Source organism: Salvia hispanica, chromosome 3 (genome assembly GCF_023119035.1).
Source record: "Salvia hispanica cultivar TCC Black 2014 chromosome 3, UniMelb_Shisp_WGS_1.0, whole genome shotgun sequence".
In the NCBI taxonomy this organism is placed as follows: domain Eukaryota; kingdom Viridiplantae; phylum Streptophyta; class Magnoliopsida; order Lamiales; family Lamiaceae; genus Salvia; species Salvia hispanica.
In genome coordinates, this window is record NC_062967.1 from 50,294,832 (window position 1) to 50,308,314 (window position 13,483).

The window sequence follows — 13,483 nt, forward strand, 5'->3', positions numbered from 1 at the left end:
TTGTAGATTATGCAGCGCCGTCGGCAGAGTAAACCAGTATATAACCCCTAGAATTTGTCTTCCAGTGCCGGAAGCGATTCATTTTGGGGGATCTGCGCCAATGCATAGGGGCTTTTCGCCACCGATTTGTGCAAAAGTGAAGCATTGACACAACCAATTTCGAAGATGAGAGTTCATAATGCATAGCAATTCCATACCAATATCACAACAAAAGATGAACAAACCATACACAAAAGAAATAAACCATATCCTCATTACAAGTCCTAAGCAAATCATACAATACATAGGCCAGAGGTTTTGACATGTAACATGTACTTATATCATCACACTGCAAATGTAACGGGAAATTATCAGACGCTCAAGTTGCAGGAGAAAGCAGCAGCCCTGTGGATTAATCACCGGCGCCTAGACCGCCTATCATCACTCCTGTCATCCTCAGGGTATCTCCTTCCACTAGGGCGTCCCTCGTCATACCTTGCCCTCTTCGATACGTGTTCCCCACCTCTCTCATCTTTGTTACTTGTGTGCTCCTCTTCTCGTTGACGCTCACGGTCCCTCTTGTATGGCTCTATGTCTCCATGTCTTCTGACATCGCCATCTTTATCATCCCCCCTCTCTCTTTCTGGCTTTCTTCCATGGCGATCTTCATCATCCCCTCTCCCTCTCCCTCTTTCAGGCTTTCTTCCGTAGCGATCTTCATCATCCACTTTCTCTCTTTCTTGCTTTCTTCCATGGTAATCTTCATCATCACCTCTCTCTCTTTCTTGCCTTCTTCCATGGCGACCTTCAGCATCCCCCCTTTCTCTTCCATGGCTTCGCCAGTAACCTTCATCCTCCCCACTATCTCTCCTAATCTTATGCCGAGGCTCATTCCTACTACGAGTCATGCCTTCACTTCTATCTCCAGAACTATCTCCCTTTGATTCATACAGCTGCTCCAATTTCCGAAATGCATTCAATCCATCATCGTTCTCCTTCTGTTTATCATCAACATCACATGCAAGATCCTTCTCTCTAACATTAGATCTACTTCTTTCAGTGGCATCACCAGTTTTATACTCATCATCCCTTGTACTGATTCTATCTAGTCTACCACCACCAGAACTTAAATCATCCTTATCTCTATCATGCCGTTCCCTTCTCCTTTTAGGTGCTTCGTCAGAATCACTGTCACTTCCTTGACCATACCTGTCATTAATTTGAACTTGTCTGTCAATGTCGATTCCTTGACCATACCTATCACCAATTTCATCTTCTCTGTCACTGTCGCTTCCTTTAACATACCTATCACCAAACTTATCTTGGATCTCACTCCTGGGCTTCCTACTACTATCATAACGACGGTCCTTAGGACTATCAGGTAGTGGATTCACCTTCCCAGTTCGGCTTCTCTCGCGTTTCTCCAACTTATCATCAGAATCACCCTGTCGCCTGCTCTGCTCATATCCCCTCTCACTCCTACTCTTGAGGCCTTCACGAGGATTATGTTCATCATCTGAGTCAGATTCTCTATTCTTCCGAGCTCCCTCATGATAGTTTTTCCGGTTATCATCACGTTTCCCCTTCTTATGACTGTACTCGTCATCAGAATCATGCCGCTTGCTACTTGATCGCTTCTTTAGCTCTTGCTTTCTCCTATCAGGGATCTCACCAGAGTCGTAGTCGTCATCAGAGTCAAGTCGTGAGCTCTTTAAAGGCTTCTTTTGCTCTTTCTTTTGTCTCTCAAGGCTCGCTCCAGAGCTGTAGCCATCATCAGAATCATACAGCTTGCTCTTAGACGGCTTCTTTGACTCTTGCTTTATCCTCTCAACACTCTCTCCAGAACTGTAATCATCATCCGAATCATGCCGCCTGCTCTTTGAAGACTTCTTTTGCTCTTGATTTCTCCTCTCAGGACTCTCAGAGGGACTGTACTGATCATCCTCATGTCGCTTGCTTTTTGGCTGCGGCATGTTCATTGACAGTTTCTTTTCTTCTATCTTTCTCCTTTCTGGACTCTCACGTGCTCTGTTATGAGTCATTGATAGCTTTTTTTCTTCTATCTTTCTCCTCTCATGGGCTCTGTCATGATCATAATCATGCCGCTTGCTCTTTGACAGCGTCATATGCTTCTTTAGCTCCTGATTTCTCCTGTCAAGGCTCTCATCTGAACTGTGGTCATCATCTGAATCGTGGCGTTTGTTCTTTGAAGACTTCTTTTCATTTTGCTTTCTCCTCTGAGGACTCCCAGGGGAGCTGTAGTAGTCATCAGATTCATGGCGCTTGCTCTTTGAAGACTTCTTTGGCTTTTGCTTTCCGCTCTTTGGGGGGACATGGTTGTCATCAGAATCAGAATCAGAATCGTGGCGTTCATGAGCTCTAATGTTTTTCTTATCATGATCAGACTCGGAACCCAAATCAGAATCGGAATCAGACTCTGAACTGGATGAACTACTGTCACGCCTCGAAACTCTCTTCTGCTTCTTAGAGGACTTTCCCTTTCTCTTCCTAAGATCAACATCAGAACCCTCACTACTATCAGAATCCTTAGCCCGCTTTTTTTTGTTCCTACCAGATTCATTTTTCTTTACAACTTTTTGTATTGCTTCCCTCTGATCAGTATCAATAGACACTATTTCACCCTCATCAAGATTCTCCTTGAAATGTAGAGCCTCAGCAGCACTGCGCTTCTGCTCTTTCTCAGCTTCGGATTCTATTCCAAGTGCAGCCTTCAGATTTTCCATCTGCCTCTCCTTCAGTGCAGCTATTTGATGAGTCTGAGTTTCCGAAACTCTGATAATCCACAAAGAAATTAAATGTTAGACTCTCACAAAGAAAAATACATTTATTTCAATTTAAGCAGCAACATAGAGTATCAAAAAACTGCAATGTAAAGAAATTATAATCAACTGGCTCCAGTGACCGTACAACAAACCATTAACCCAGCAACTAAGTAGAACAAAATCAACATGTGAATGTAAGGACTACAGCTAGAATAATAACGATAAATGAAGCTCGATCATAAACCATAGGAGCAGCTGATATCAATCTTAAATTGTCCACACAAACACACACTATAATTGTACTCATGGGCTCTGATAGAAGCATACGTACTTTTATAAATACTGCGACTTATTTTCCGAAAATCATTCGTACTTTTATAGAAGCATAAATACTGCGACTTACAAACACACAGCTGATAGAAGCATACGTACTTTTCCGAAAATCGCGACTTATTTTCAACACCAGCATCTTCTTTATCCTTGGCTTCGAGAGACTTCCTCGCCTCATCGAGCTTCTCAGCGATCTCGGCATCGGTATACCCCTGATCTGTCAGCTTATCCTCCAAAACGATGAGTTTGAGCTCAATCTGACGCTTCCGATCGTGCTCCAGGATCTCCTTGTTGGCTTTGCGGGTCACGCCGGCCATTCCTTGGCCCGATTCGAAGCCCTTGCTCGAATCTGTGACGACTTTGTTGGTCTTGGGGCGCACGAAGAACTTGTTCGACTGTATGTGGCCATTGGTTCCGGATCCCCGAGGGGTCTGAAGCCCTATTCCGTTATACATTTCTCAAATTCTAGGGCGAAATTTTGATTGAATGGATCTGTGAATTGTTAAGAGATTGCTGGAACGAACCGTGAATGAATTGGGGAAAGGAAAGGTTAGGGTTCTAGAATTGAAGCTGACATAATAAGGATAAAGGGTGTAGGATATTGGGCCGGGCCTTACTGATTCCGTCCCATTTAACTTAGCATGGGCTTTTACAAATGTTGATTAGTAGGTTGAAGTTTTGTATTGAGAAATTACTAAGTTAAAAAAATAGATCAAAACGGTGAAAAATAGGATTTACTATTAGAAAGAGAAATTTATAAATAAATACTACTATCTCTGTCCCTGAAAATTTGATACAGTTTACTATTTCGGTCTGTCCCTGAAAATTTGATACACTTCACTTTTACCATTTTTGATAGTGGACCCCATATTCCACTAACTCATTCCTACTCACATTTTATTATAAAACTAACACTTTAAAAATAGGACCCACATCTCACCAATTTTTTCTACTCACTTTCCATTACATTTCTTAAAACCCGTGTCAGATCAAAGTGTAGCAAATTTTGGGGAACGGAGGTAGTACTAATTAACTTTATTGTTGGACAATCCAAAATGAAAAATGAAACTCTTTTCATAGATAGAGATAGTATTTTTTATAAGTTCACAATCACAAGAACCATAAAAATACATAATTATTTTATAAGTACTACATAAAACTAGTAAAACTCATGTTGTAACTGTATTTGTTTAACTAAAGTGGTGGCAAATGAATTCTGTATATTCTAAATCGAATTGATATGGTGTCCCATTTATGCTAATATAATCTGAAAATAATTAAGGATAACTTAACAAAATTGAGATGAGGACACAGTTCCATCATTAATACTTGATATTAACATAGCAATGCAATGCATCTCGCCTAATTAAATTTTACTTTTACTAAATAAAACTATACTAGTACTAATATACTAGTACAAATTAATAAATTTTAGTTTGAATTACGAAATCCGAATTGAAAATTAAGTAAACCTTATAATTGAAATATCCACACCATCATCCAAATATATACAGGTTTTTGCCAATAACAATTTGAGTCGAAAGTGGAAACCACAAGAAAATTCGCATCTACGTACATTTCTTGTCTTTTTACACTTCAAAACCTACCCACAAATATGCAAAAATAATACTGTATCAAGTACAAATAGTAATGATGTGTCAAAAAAATACTAGTAGAATACATTAAAGATGGCTAAAGTATTACTCCATCTGATCAAGAATTATCCAAAACGTTTCCAACGACACAACGCATTTCTGCTGGTTTGTATAAACGGCAAATGCCAGATAACTAGAACAAGATAACAGTTACCTACTAAATTTCACAATGAAGGCAATCTATACCTCTAGACACCTCTCACTAGTATACAACATCACCATCTTGCATTTGAACCCAAGCTCTCTCCGGAACAAACACCGTGCCCAAAACTTTGAAATTTCACCTACAGTCCGACCCAGTAAGAGCGACCATTGGTGTTGTGCAACGGTGAAGCTGATGGAGCAGTCACAGACCACTCGTACCATACCTGTCATCATTCCAACAAAACTATTATGCTAAAATCTGTTTTTAACTTAAACGTTACTCCATAAGAGTTTAGATCATCGATACTCCTTCGATATTTAAACAAATTTGAAAAATGAGAAATCATGGGAGAGGTTCTTGTATCAAAGAGAAAAGTTCTCGTATCAAAGATTACTAGGTTGAAATGAATAAAACATGGATCCAGCCACTGAACAAACAGCTAGAAAGAGAAAGTTGAATACCTTGGTAGGACCACAACAGCGCCAGAAATGAACTTCTAAAGGATTACCGGGTTTAACATATAATGGTGCCCTTAATGGAAAAAATATTGGGAACCTGTTTACATGAAAAAGACTTTTCAGAATAAGTTTCATGCTTATATTTAAAACAGAGATTATGAATAGCTCAATGAGCTGCCTCTCTCTTTCCTACTTGGGGAAAAGAGGAATATTGCTTGTAAAGTTTGCATCTGAATAGAACATACTATATGGTAATGATTGAACAAACGTGAATTTGCAGTTAATAAGTTCAATAAGCATTCATCGATTGCCATACCAGCTAAACATGTTTGGGGTAGCTGTGGACGGTTCAATACCAAGATGTACATCTTTGTAAAGTGTTGCATCAAAATAACCTGCAAAACCTGCAAGGAAAAAAGAGAATAGATGTTAAAGTAGGTTGATACATGTCCGTTAAAGTAGGTTGATACATGTCCGTTACCCCCTCCCCCTCCCCCCCCCCAAAAAAAAAAAAAAAAAAAAAAAAAAAAAAAAACCACATACCATGAATCAAGGTTGCGCCCGTGTCTTCAGGAATATCAAACTGAAGCTTTTTGTAGCGCTGATTGTTTGGCTTAGCTGAGTGTTCTGGATGGGTGAATGTGAATACCTATTTGAGCAAATGAAGATGTGAACCACAAGATCCAATTTAAGTAAATAAATCAACTGAACAAACATCCATATGCAGTAACTCACAGGTTGAGTATTTGCAAGCCTGGCAACACGATGCAGCTTCACCACGTATGGAGTTTCAAAGTGCACAAGATCTTTATGTGACTTGATCTGTACCATTGCAAACACAAACATAAGTAAGCAACTAAAAATCTAGGAAGAGTTGGAAACTTATAGCTAAATAATAAAAAATAGAGAATCACAATGCAGGGGGTTTTACATCATTGTAAAGTTTGCAAGCAGTCACCGGTTGGATGTAACTTGTATACCTGTCAAATCACAGAAAAATAAGCAATTTGGGGTACATATAACAAAAGGGGGTGTCAATCAACGCATACTACATAAATACATGTGATTCCACAACAAAGGCAACAAAAATCTTGTTTAAGAAAGGACACCAAGAAAAGCCGAACAGGTAAAGACTGAAATGTAATACGCACTTGCTCTTTCAAATAAACAAATTGGTCGGGTGAGTTCAGTCAACCTTGATACAATGTTATTTTTCTTTAACATGGATTAAACTTCATTCAGGCGGTCTGTGTAACAGCCAATTTCATTCAAAAATAGGTGGGTAGGAAAGCATTATAAAACCTACGATGATGGGATTGAAATTCCATCTTCCTTCAAAAACCTTTGGGCTCCATCAAGGCACTCAGGAGAGAGCTCATTGTCACCAAAAGATCCTAGCAACTCACTGACCTACAAGAGTAAAGAATTTTAGGTGTAATGATGAAGAATATAATCACATTAGAGCCTTCTGAACTGTAAGATCACAATAAGAATAATACCAATATGTCAGCTTTCTCAGGTGCATCCCAATCACGCATGTCACTGGATATAATGGTAACAGTTTGTTCCCAACCCTCTAGCTTGACCAAACTCTGTTTCAAGGGAATAAAGGTTCTATTTGCATCAGTAACTTCGACATCAATGACATAAGTAAACGTTAATACATTATTGGGAATCCTTTAGAATAGAACATTGGATAAAGGAAAACTTATTGAACTGGAAATTTAGATATGCATTTTCTCTCATCCAATTGACAATACTTGCAAGACAGTATATGTAAGATCTCCAAAATCAGTTACATTGTATCTTCTTTTTATCTATGTATCATGACCTTCTTAAGCAAATAATTCCACTAGCCCACACATTAACTGAAATTCTGTAACACAAACTGTTGGGTGTACATAACAACTGTGATGAAGAGGCAAGTCAAAGAAGCTGGGAATCCTTGATTAATCAACCATCTTTAAACTTATTGATAAACAGATATCATTGCCAATTATAAGAGCACAAGTGAAAATTATGTTCAGAGTGAACATGTACATACATTTGTAAGGTACAATATCAGTAGCGATATGTTACAGCATTTGGACAAGACAAAAGATACAACTCACATGAAGGGTTACTACAGCATTGGGATTCTTTTCCACAGCATATACTTTCAATTTTCGCTCTGTTTCTTCAGCTGCCTGTGATAAATACAAAGAACAAAAATGCATTTTAGTAAGATGTCAGCAAGCATAAATCAACCTATTCTAGGTCGCACATTCTCTGGCAAAGGATCAGGAAATGACCTGCAGTGATGCTCGGACAAGAGGCCCTCGACCAGCACCCACAACCATCAACACCTGCAACAAGGAGAAAAAGTATATCATTGCAAGGTCCATGGGATTGTCCAACTCATGCTGCACCAGTGAGTAGGGGTAATCTAATGCGACTTTGGTATCATTACTAACATAAGGAATTCGAACTTACAGTGGTTACTCTAGAAGCATCTTCATCACGAACCCGGTCAACCAATGCTTTAGCAACTGCTCTTTGATACTGCCATGATACAATATATACCAACACTATTTAAGATGCCATAAAGATCATGAGACACTATGTTTGAAAATATGATCTTAATTAATAGTGACATGGACCATAAAGAGGTTCCCAATCTAATACAAGTTGTGTTATGGTTGCAAAGTGATGGTCAATATGCCATGGCCATTCTTTCAAAAGATGGAAACCAAAATACTTTGCAAATATGCATGGCCATTATGGTTTTCTGACTATTTAGAGACAATATGATAGATGAATATGATAGATGAAAATACTTTGCAAATATGCATGGCCATTAAGGTTTGTTTTTTGGATGAGGAAATTGGCACATAAGACCAATACTATCAACATGTTATGGTTGTGGAAATATTCATAACTCCATACCATACCTGGCTATATTTAACAGTGTCCTTTTCAAATATTTCATATGTCTGGGCCTCCAAATTATCCATGAGAGGCTGCAAAGATAGTGATTTTTTTTTACTTTCGGTAACAAGCTACAAGAATTTTTTTTAAATCCCAAGTAGGAGAGAACAGTGTTGATACAGCAACTCACCTGTAAGGGTGATTGTAGATAATCTCTGTATCCAAGCTGGAATGCCACATTAAGGAAGTCAAACATAATGGATGATCATAACTATTGCATAACACCATCTGAAAGTACAACAATGCAAGAGTGTTCTACCTCAAAGCGCTCCTGTTCGGGAAGAGGGTCCATTTTTTGATAAAGGAAAGCAACATAGTCTAAGTATGCCTTCAAGGGGTGTCTCCAACCTCCTACTAAAGAATAATAAAAAACAGAAATGTAATTAAACTATTATAGTGCAAATGAACCAAATTAAAAACACAGAAGTTCAAAACATCTTAAACAGCAGGTTAAGTTTAAGGGTATAGCTAATATCAGGCTCGTAAGAACCTAGTTACCCAGCATGTTTTTCTAGACATTCCATGGAAGCTGTAAGATGTAACTTTGCTCAGAATATTTTACTCACCCTCATTTTGGGTGTCAACATTTGATGCAGAAGTAGCCACAGGTATCTTGTGTACCGGTTGGCCGGAAATCACTACCTTTAAAGCATGCACAGGAAACAAATATTCATGGACTCATCATTTTAACTCAAGAGCTTACTAGTAAATACATATAAGTATAACTAGAAAAGATTTGACACTTAAAAAAGGGAACAGGCTGAACAGGATGAATTCGATGTAATCAATCTCATAAATTAGCGAATCAATTGTCCAATAGTATTATAGAATTGAGAATCTAAATATTCCGTTAGGAAATGACACACATGATCATGAAAAAGCAATAAAGAAAATGATAATTGACTACCCTGGTCGGCCCTGCCAAGCCAGAGTCCCAAAACATGTTTCACTAGAGAATTTCTAGTGAAAATATGGTGCACTCTACAATTACAAATCGGGTGGCTATTTATAAGCATGGAAAAACCTTAGCAAACAGAATTCAATGTGACTATAATTCCTCCAAGCCCATGGCTTTAATTCTAATCTATATCAAACTCCACAACACAGCAAACTCAATATAATCAATATAATAAAAAAACTGTGCATCCAGTCATCCACAATAAGAGGACTTTTCAAGCTCAATGTGCACCTGAACAAGTTAGAAGCATAATATAAGGATGAAGTAATATGATGCATAACTGTACCTGAACTGAGTGATCGAAAAATGCAGTTATTAATCTCTGGTGACGCTTTGATAGACAAGGATATCCCTTCGCATTGGTTAGAAAAGTCTGCCAAGTTAGAAGTTCAGTTAATGAAAAAATTCATACCAGCAAGTCATATGAAAAGATATCGCAGAATGTGTGGTCTTCTGAGGTGGTGAACTAGTAAAGGCTAATAGGAATGCATCAAATTGACGAACACCGCAACTGTGGTAAACAGGAAAATGGACCAGTTTTAGATTCTAATGATAGATGGTCCTTTAAGACTTGTACCACGCCAAACATTTGAAGTACCTCAAGAAATCCAGTTTGTCTTTAGAATGCTCAAGAAGTCTATGATATATAAAAGACAGATCTAGGGGTGTGATTGTTTTCAGGGTCTTTCTATGTTTGTATAGGATATGCTAGCAGAAAATTTCAGTTGACACCACAGAAAAGTCATTCCCGTCATGGAACATAAATTTTCTGACTAGTGACTACTATAGAATTATGAATCATGAGCTTTGGTCCTCAATAAGTAGGAAAAAATGAAAAGGGATTTATCAGTTCAACAGATATTGGCAGTTCCTCTTTTAATGATAGTACATATGTTATCAAAGGAAATACCTCTGTGTGCTTTTTTCAAATTTTTCAATAAATTGGCTTTCAACATATAGCACTAGTGGCCAAAAACTATAACCTTCATGCAATTAAGCTACAAATGTAATACTGGGATCCAATGAGTTAATTACATTTGTATTGATTATAGCAGCCCTAACAGGCTCTCCAAACCATCGTGCAACTGAGGATGCAGAAGGTACTGAGGACCTAAAAACATAATTGAAAAACCTTGTCAGGTATAACCAACATAATGGCAAATGTTAACCCAAAATATACCAAGACCGTTTAAACATACAAAATATCAAGGGCAACTGAGAGCTGGCTGTGATGTTCGCACAGAAGCCGAAAGGAATTCCACAGTTCCCATGAATCAACATCCCCTTCACCCTGCAGAGCAGAAAAGGCACAGCATGAGAGTAAAGCATGTATTGGTATATTTGGCAATACTAGAAATGATTAATAATCATGTCTGAAGCAATGTCTGTAAAAATATACAAGTAGGGAAGGTAGAAATGCTCTAATTAGATTATAACTATATTCGGCTTTTTGAAACAAGTGAACTGCAATAACAAAAAGGAGAATATCAAAGTTCATAATTAATGCATAAATTGATAGAAAACTGTCAATTGTCAAAAGAAGTCAGTTTATGCCCACGTGGAGTACTATGAATGATTTAGAACCTCAAACCCATGCACTGAAAGTAAAAGTACCTAACTGGGAGCCCTAGGAAATGAACATGTAAAATGGCATCAAAGAGCATCTACTCACCATGTACTCTGGGTTCCCAGCCTCAATGCCATCTTCAGGCTTCACCATTGGAATCCTAAGCCACAACTTTAATTCGGAAATAAATAATAAGAGTAAAGGGAAATGACATCAACACAAACACAAGTAATATTTTCTAGTGCTATAACTTAAGTAAAAAAGAACATATGTAAATGTGGATAACTATTCAGAGTGTACCTGCATACCACCTAAGTTCTGTAAAATCTGATTCAAACATCTCGCATAATTAGCACAAGAAGATCCCTTAGGCGTAGGCAGAATACAAGCCTGCAAAACAAACGATGCAGCTGCTCAAGCAACAAGTCTATCTGATTATAATTACAAGACTTCTTTTATGATGACTATGCAGGAGAGAAGAGGATATCATCATGATCTTTTGTAAGAATGGTAATCATTTTCATATACCACATAACCAAATCAAACATATCATGATTCACCTGCAAAGATAGATGAGAAGCCCAAGCTATTTCTTGCTTCAATGTAATCTCAGAATCCTGGCGAAGTGTTTCATCTTCAGAATCCAAGTCAATCCATGAGCTAATTTTGCCTAGAGAGAAGAGAACATATTCAACAAAATGAAGGCAATTCATTTATAATATAGTGGACAAAAGAGATATCAGGCAGTGGAAGGAAATATATGTTTCAGCTCAACCACGCAATAGCAGATATAAAAGCATACAGAAAATAAAAGTAAAAGCAATACAGGTATGAAGAACAAACCAACAACATGACTGCTCCACTGTGACGGACTTAGGACCAAGTCTGACCCAGCAAATGGCAGAGCAGATGATCTGCTAGTATCACTGTCCACTAGGCTAGGCCTATATTTAGGATCCATCTGCATCATGGAATATGAAAATAAGAGCAGGTTCCTCGAATGGAACTTTTGGCGTTTTGTTCTGCTGGTTAGCACCAAATGTATATCAATCATGGACAATGTAAAAAAACCACAGAATTATAGATTGATTAAAACAAACTATCATCATATAGCTTATTCTTTTACTTTCTGCAAACTTCTTTAAGGCTCAAAGTTAAAGTAAACACTGGATAAGGTGATCATTATTATCATACTGGTTCACAAAAATGTGAGTCATATCTATTAAACCCACACAAATACACAATAACATAATACGAATGTACTAACAGCCCAACAGAGTAATGAGTCCATTTCACAAGGCCCCAAAATGGTAACCAAAAAGCAGAAGATGATCTCATGATATTGAACATAAAGATAATAGTCATTTCAAGATAGAGTATATGTGGACGTATGATGATGAATCTCAGGGAAGGAAACAGCAACAACCTATTTTTAATTTCTATTAGTGGTATGTAGTTGGCAACCTCAAGAGAAGCTACAGCTTCCCAAAAATGAGGCCGTCAACATAATGATCTAGGTGAGCCTACTGACCATTCACACAGACTAACAGCCATTTAGCTGATGTATGACTGGCTAATTGGCCACCGTGAACAGAGTACGCACAAAAATAAGAAAACATAACTTCCTAGAAGCTCTTATGTTTTAAGAAGATAAAATGAAACAGCCATAAACTCAATATAATGTTGCAAGGGCTCTTGGCATCACTTATAAAAACATTCTTTCAGATCAAACACATCTAAATGAGTAAATGCATGAATGAAAGCAATAAAAAAAATGTTCTAAATTCTTCAGTATGATATTAATTTGAATATGCACTAATAGAACTTAAACAAGACATTCGGCAATTTTCAATGTAATAACAATAAAAACACTCTCTTGTGAATTCAAAACTGCGAAAGCGAATAGTAATCAACTAATTAAGCATACAGCACCAGGGCCAGAGCATAGAGCATAGCAAAAACAGATAAAGCAGTGGAGAATTAGCTCACGAGAGTAGCAAGGACGAAATCGAAGCCGCCATGAACATTGTAGGAGAGGAGATTGGGCATGTCATCGTCGAACTCCGTCTCGATGCCGCAGTAGCGAGATTCACTCTTGTCGCCGCCATATCTCTCTCCGAGCGGCATTTTCTCTCTCTAGAATTGGGAGTCGGAGCGTGGTATGGCGGAAAGGGTTGGGTTTAAGGAGGGTTTTGAGTTTGAAAGTGGCTGGTTAGGGTTTTATGGAATCCGCTTATATGTCATTTTCGGTCACTTCTTTTCCATTTTTTTAACTATTGGATAAATGTGAGTAGAATATTTTGCAACATAAATTTTTATGACGTTATTCCAAAAATAATAGTGTTAAATTTTATACTCCTACAACTTTCAAGTATACAGTAGTGTATATACTTTCAGTTTTTAATGTGCGAGGCTAGCATATTTTATTGGTAAATGATCGTCAATACATAAAAATTAATCGGGGTGTCATGCTCAATAGTAGTATATAATTCTTTTGAGATATCCTACTACTATGATAAGATTCGTTTTTATTTTTAAGATAACTTTCTGATAAATCAAAAGTTTGAGGATCTATAGATGAAAAAAAAAAAAAAAAAAAAAAACTAAGATTAGATTAATAGGTCGATTCATTGATTAGTGA

The 13,483-nt window shown here is 37.6% G+C and overlaps 2 protein-coding genes across 3 annotated transcripts; both read right to left on the minus strand.

Annotated features, from left to right (window-relative positions):
* Positions 1–202: 202 nt before the first annotated feature.
* On the minus strand, positions 203–3,630 carry LOC125215759 (peptidyl-prolyl cis-trans isomerase G). Its single transcript, XM_048117294.1, has 2 exons — positions 3,195–3,630; positions 203–2,772 (listed from the first exon to the last, which is right to left on the minus strand). The coding sequence occupies exons 1-2, from the start codon at positions 3,545–3,547 to the stop codon at positions 396–398; spliced, it is 2,730 nt and encodes a 909-aa protein (XP_047973251.1). The 5' UTR covers positions 3,548–3,630; the 3' UTR covers positions 203–395.
* A 1,118-nt stretch (positions 3,631–4,748) lies between these two features.
* On the minus strand, positions 4,749–13,051 carry LOC125214402 (protein arginine N-methyltransferase 1.5). 2 transcript variants are annotated; one of them, XM_048115411.1, is made up of 23 exons: positions 12,832–13,051; positions 11,686–11,803; positions 11,403–11,512; positions 11,143–11,232; positions 10,948–11,013; positions 10,475–10,566; positions 10,311–10,386; positions 9,562–9,648; positions 8,884–8,959; positions 8,577–8,668; positions 8,448–8,483; positions 8,281–8,349; positions 7,823–7,891; positions 7,642–7,695; positions 7,462–7,536; positions 6,850–6,942; positions 6,657–6,760; positions 6,282–6,330; positions 6,086–6,172; positions 5,894–5,999; positions 5,667–5,754; positions 5,354–5,447; positions 4,749–5,115 (listed from the first exon to the last, which is right to left on the minus strand). In XM_048115411.1, exons 1-23 carry the CDS (start codon positions 12,967–12,969, stop codon positions 5,032–5,034), a joined length of 1,953 nt encoding a protein of 650 aa, XP_047971368.1. In that variant the 5' UTR covers positions 12,970–13,051; the 3' UTR covers positions 4,749–5,031. The 2 variants fall into 2 exon arrangements, with proteins under 2 accessions (XP_047971368.1, XP_047971367.1); XM_048115410.1 differs by having other exon boundaries at positions 8,577–8,671.
* Between the last annotated feature and the right edge of the window lie 432 nt (positions 13,052–13,483).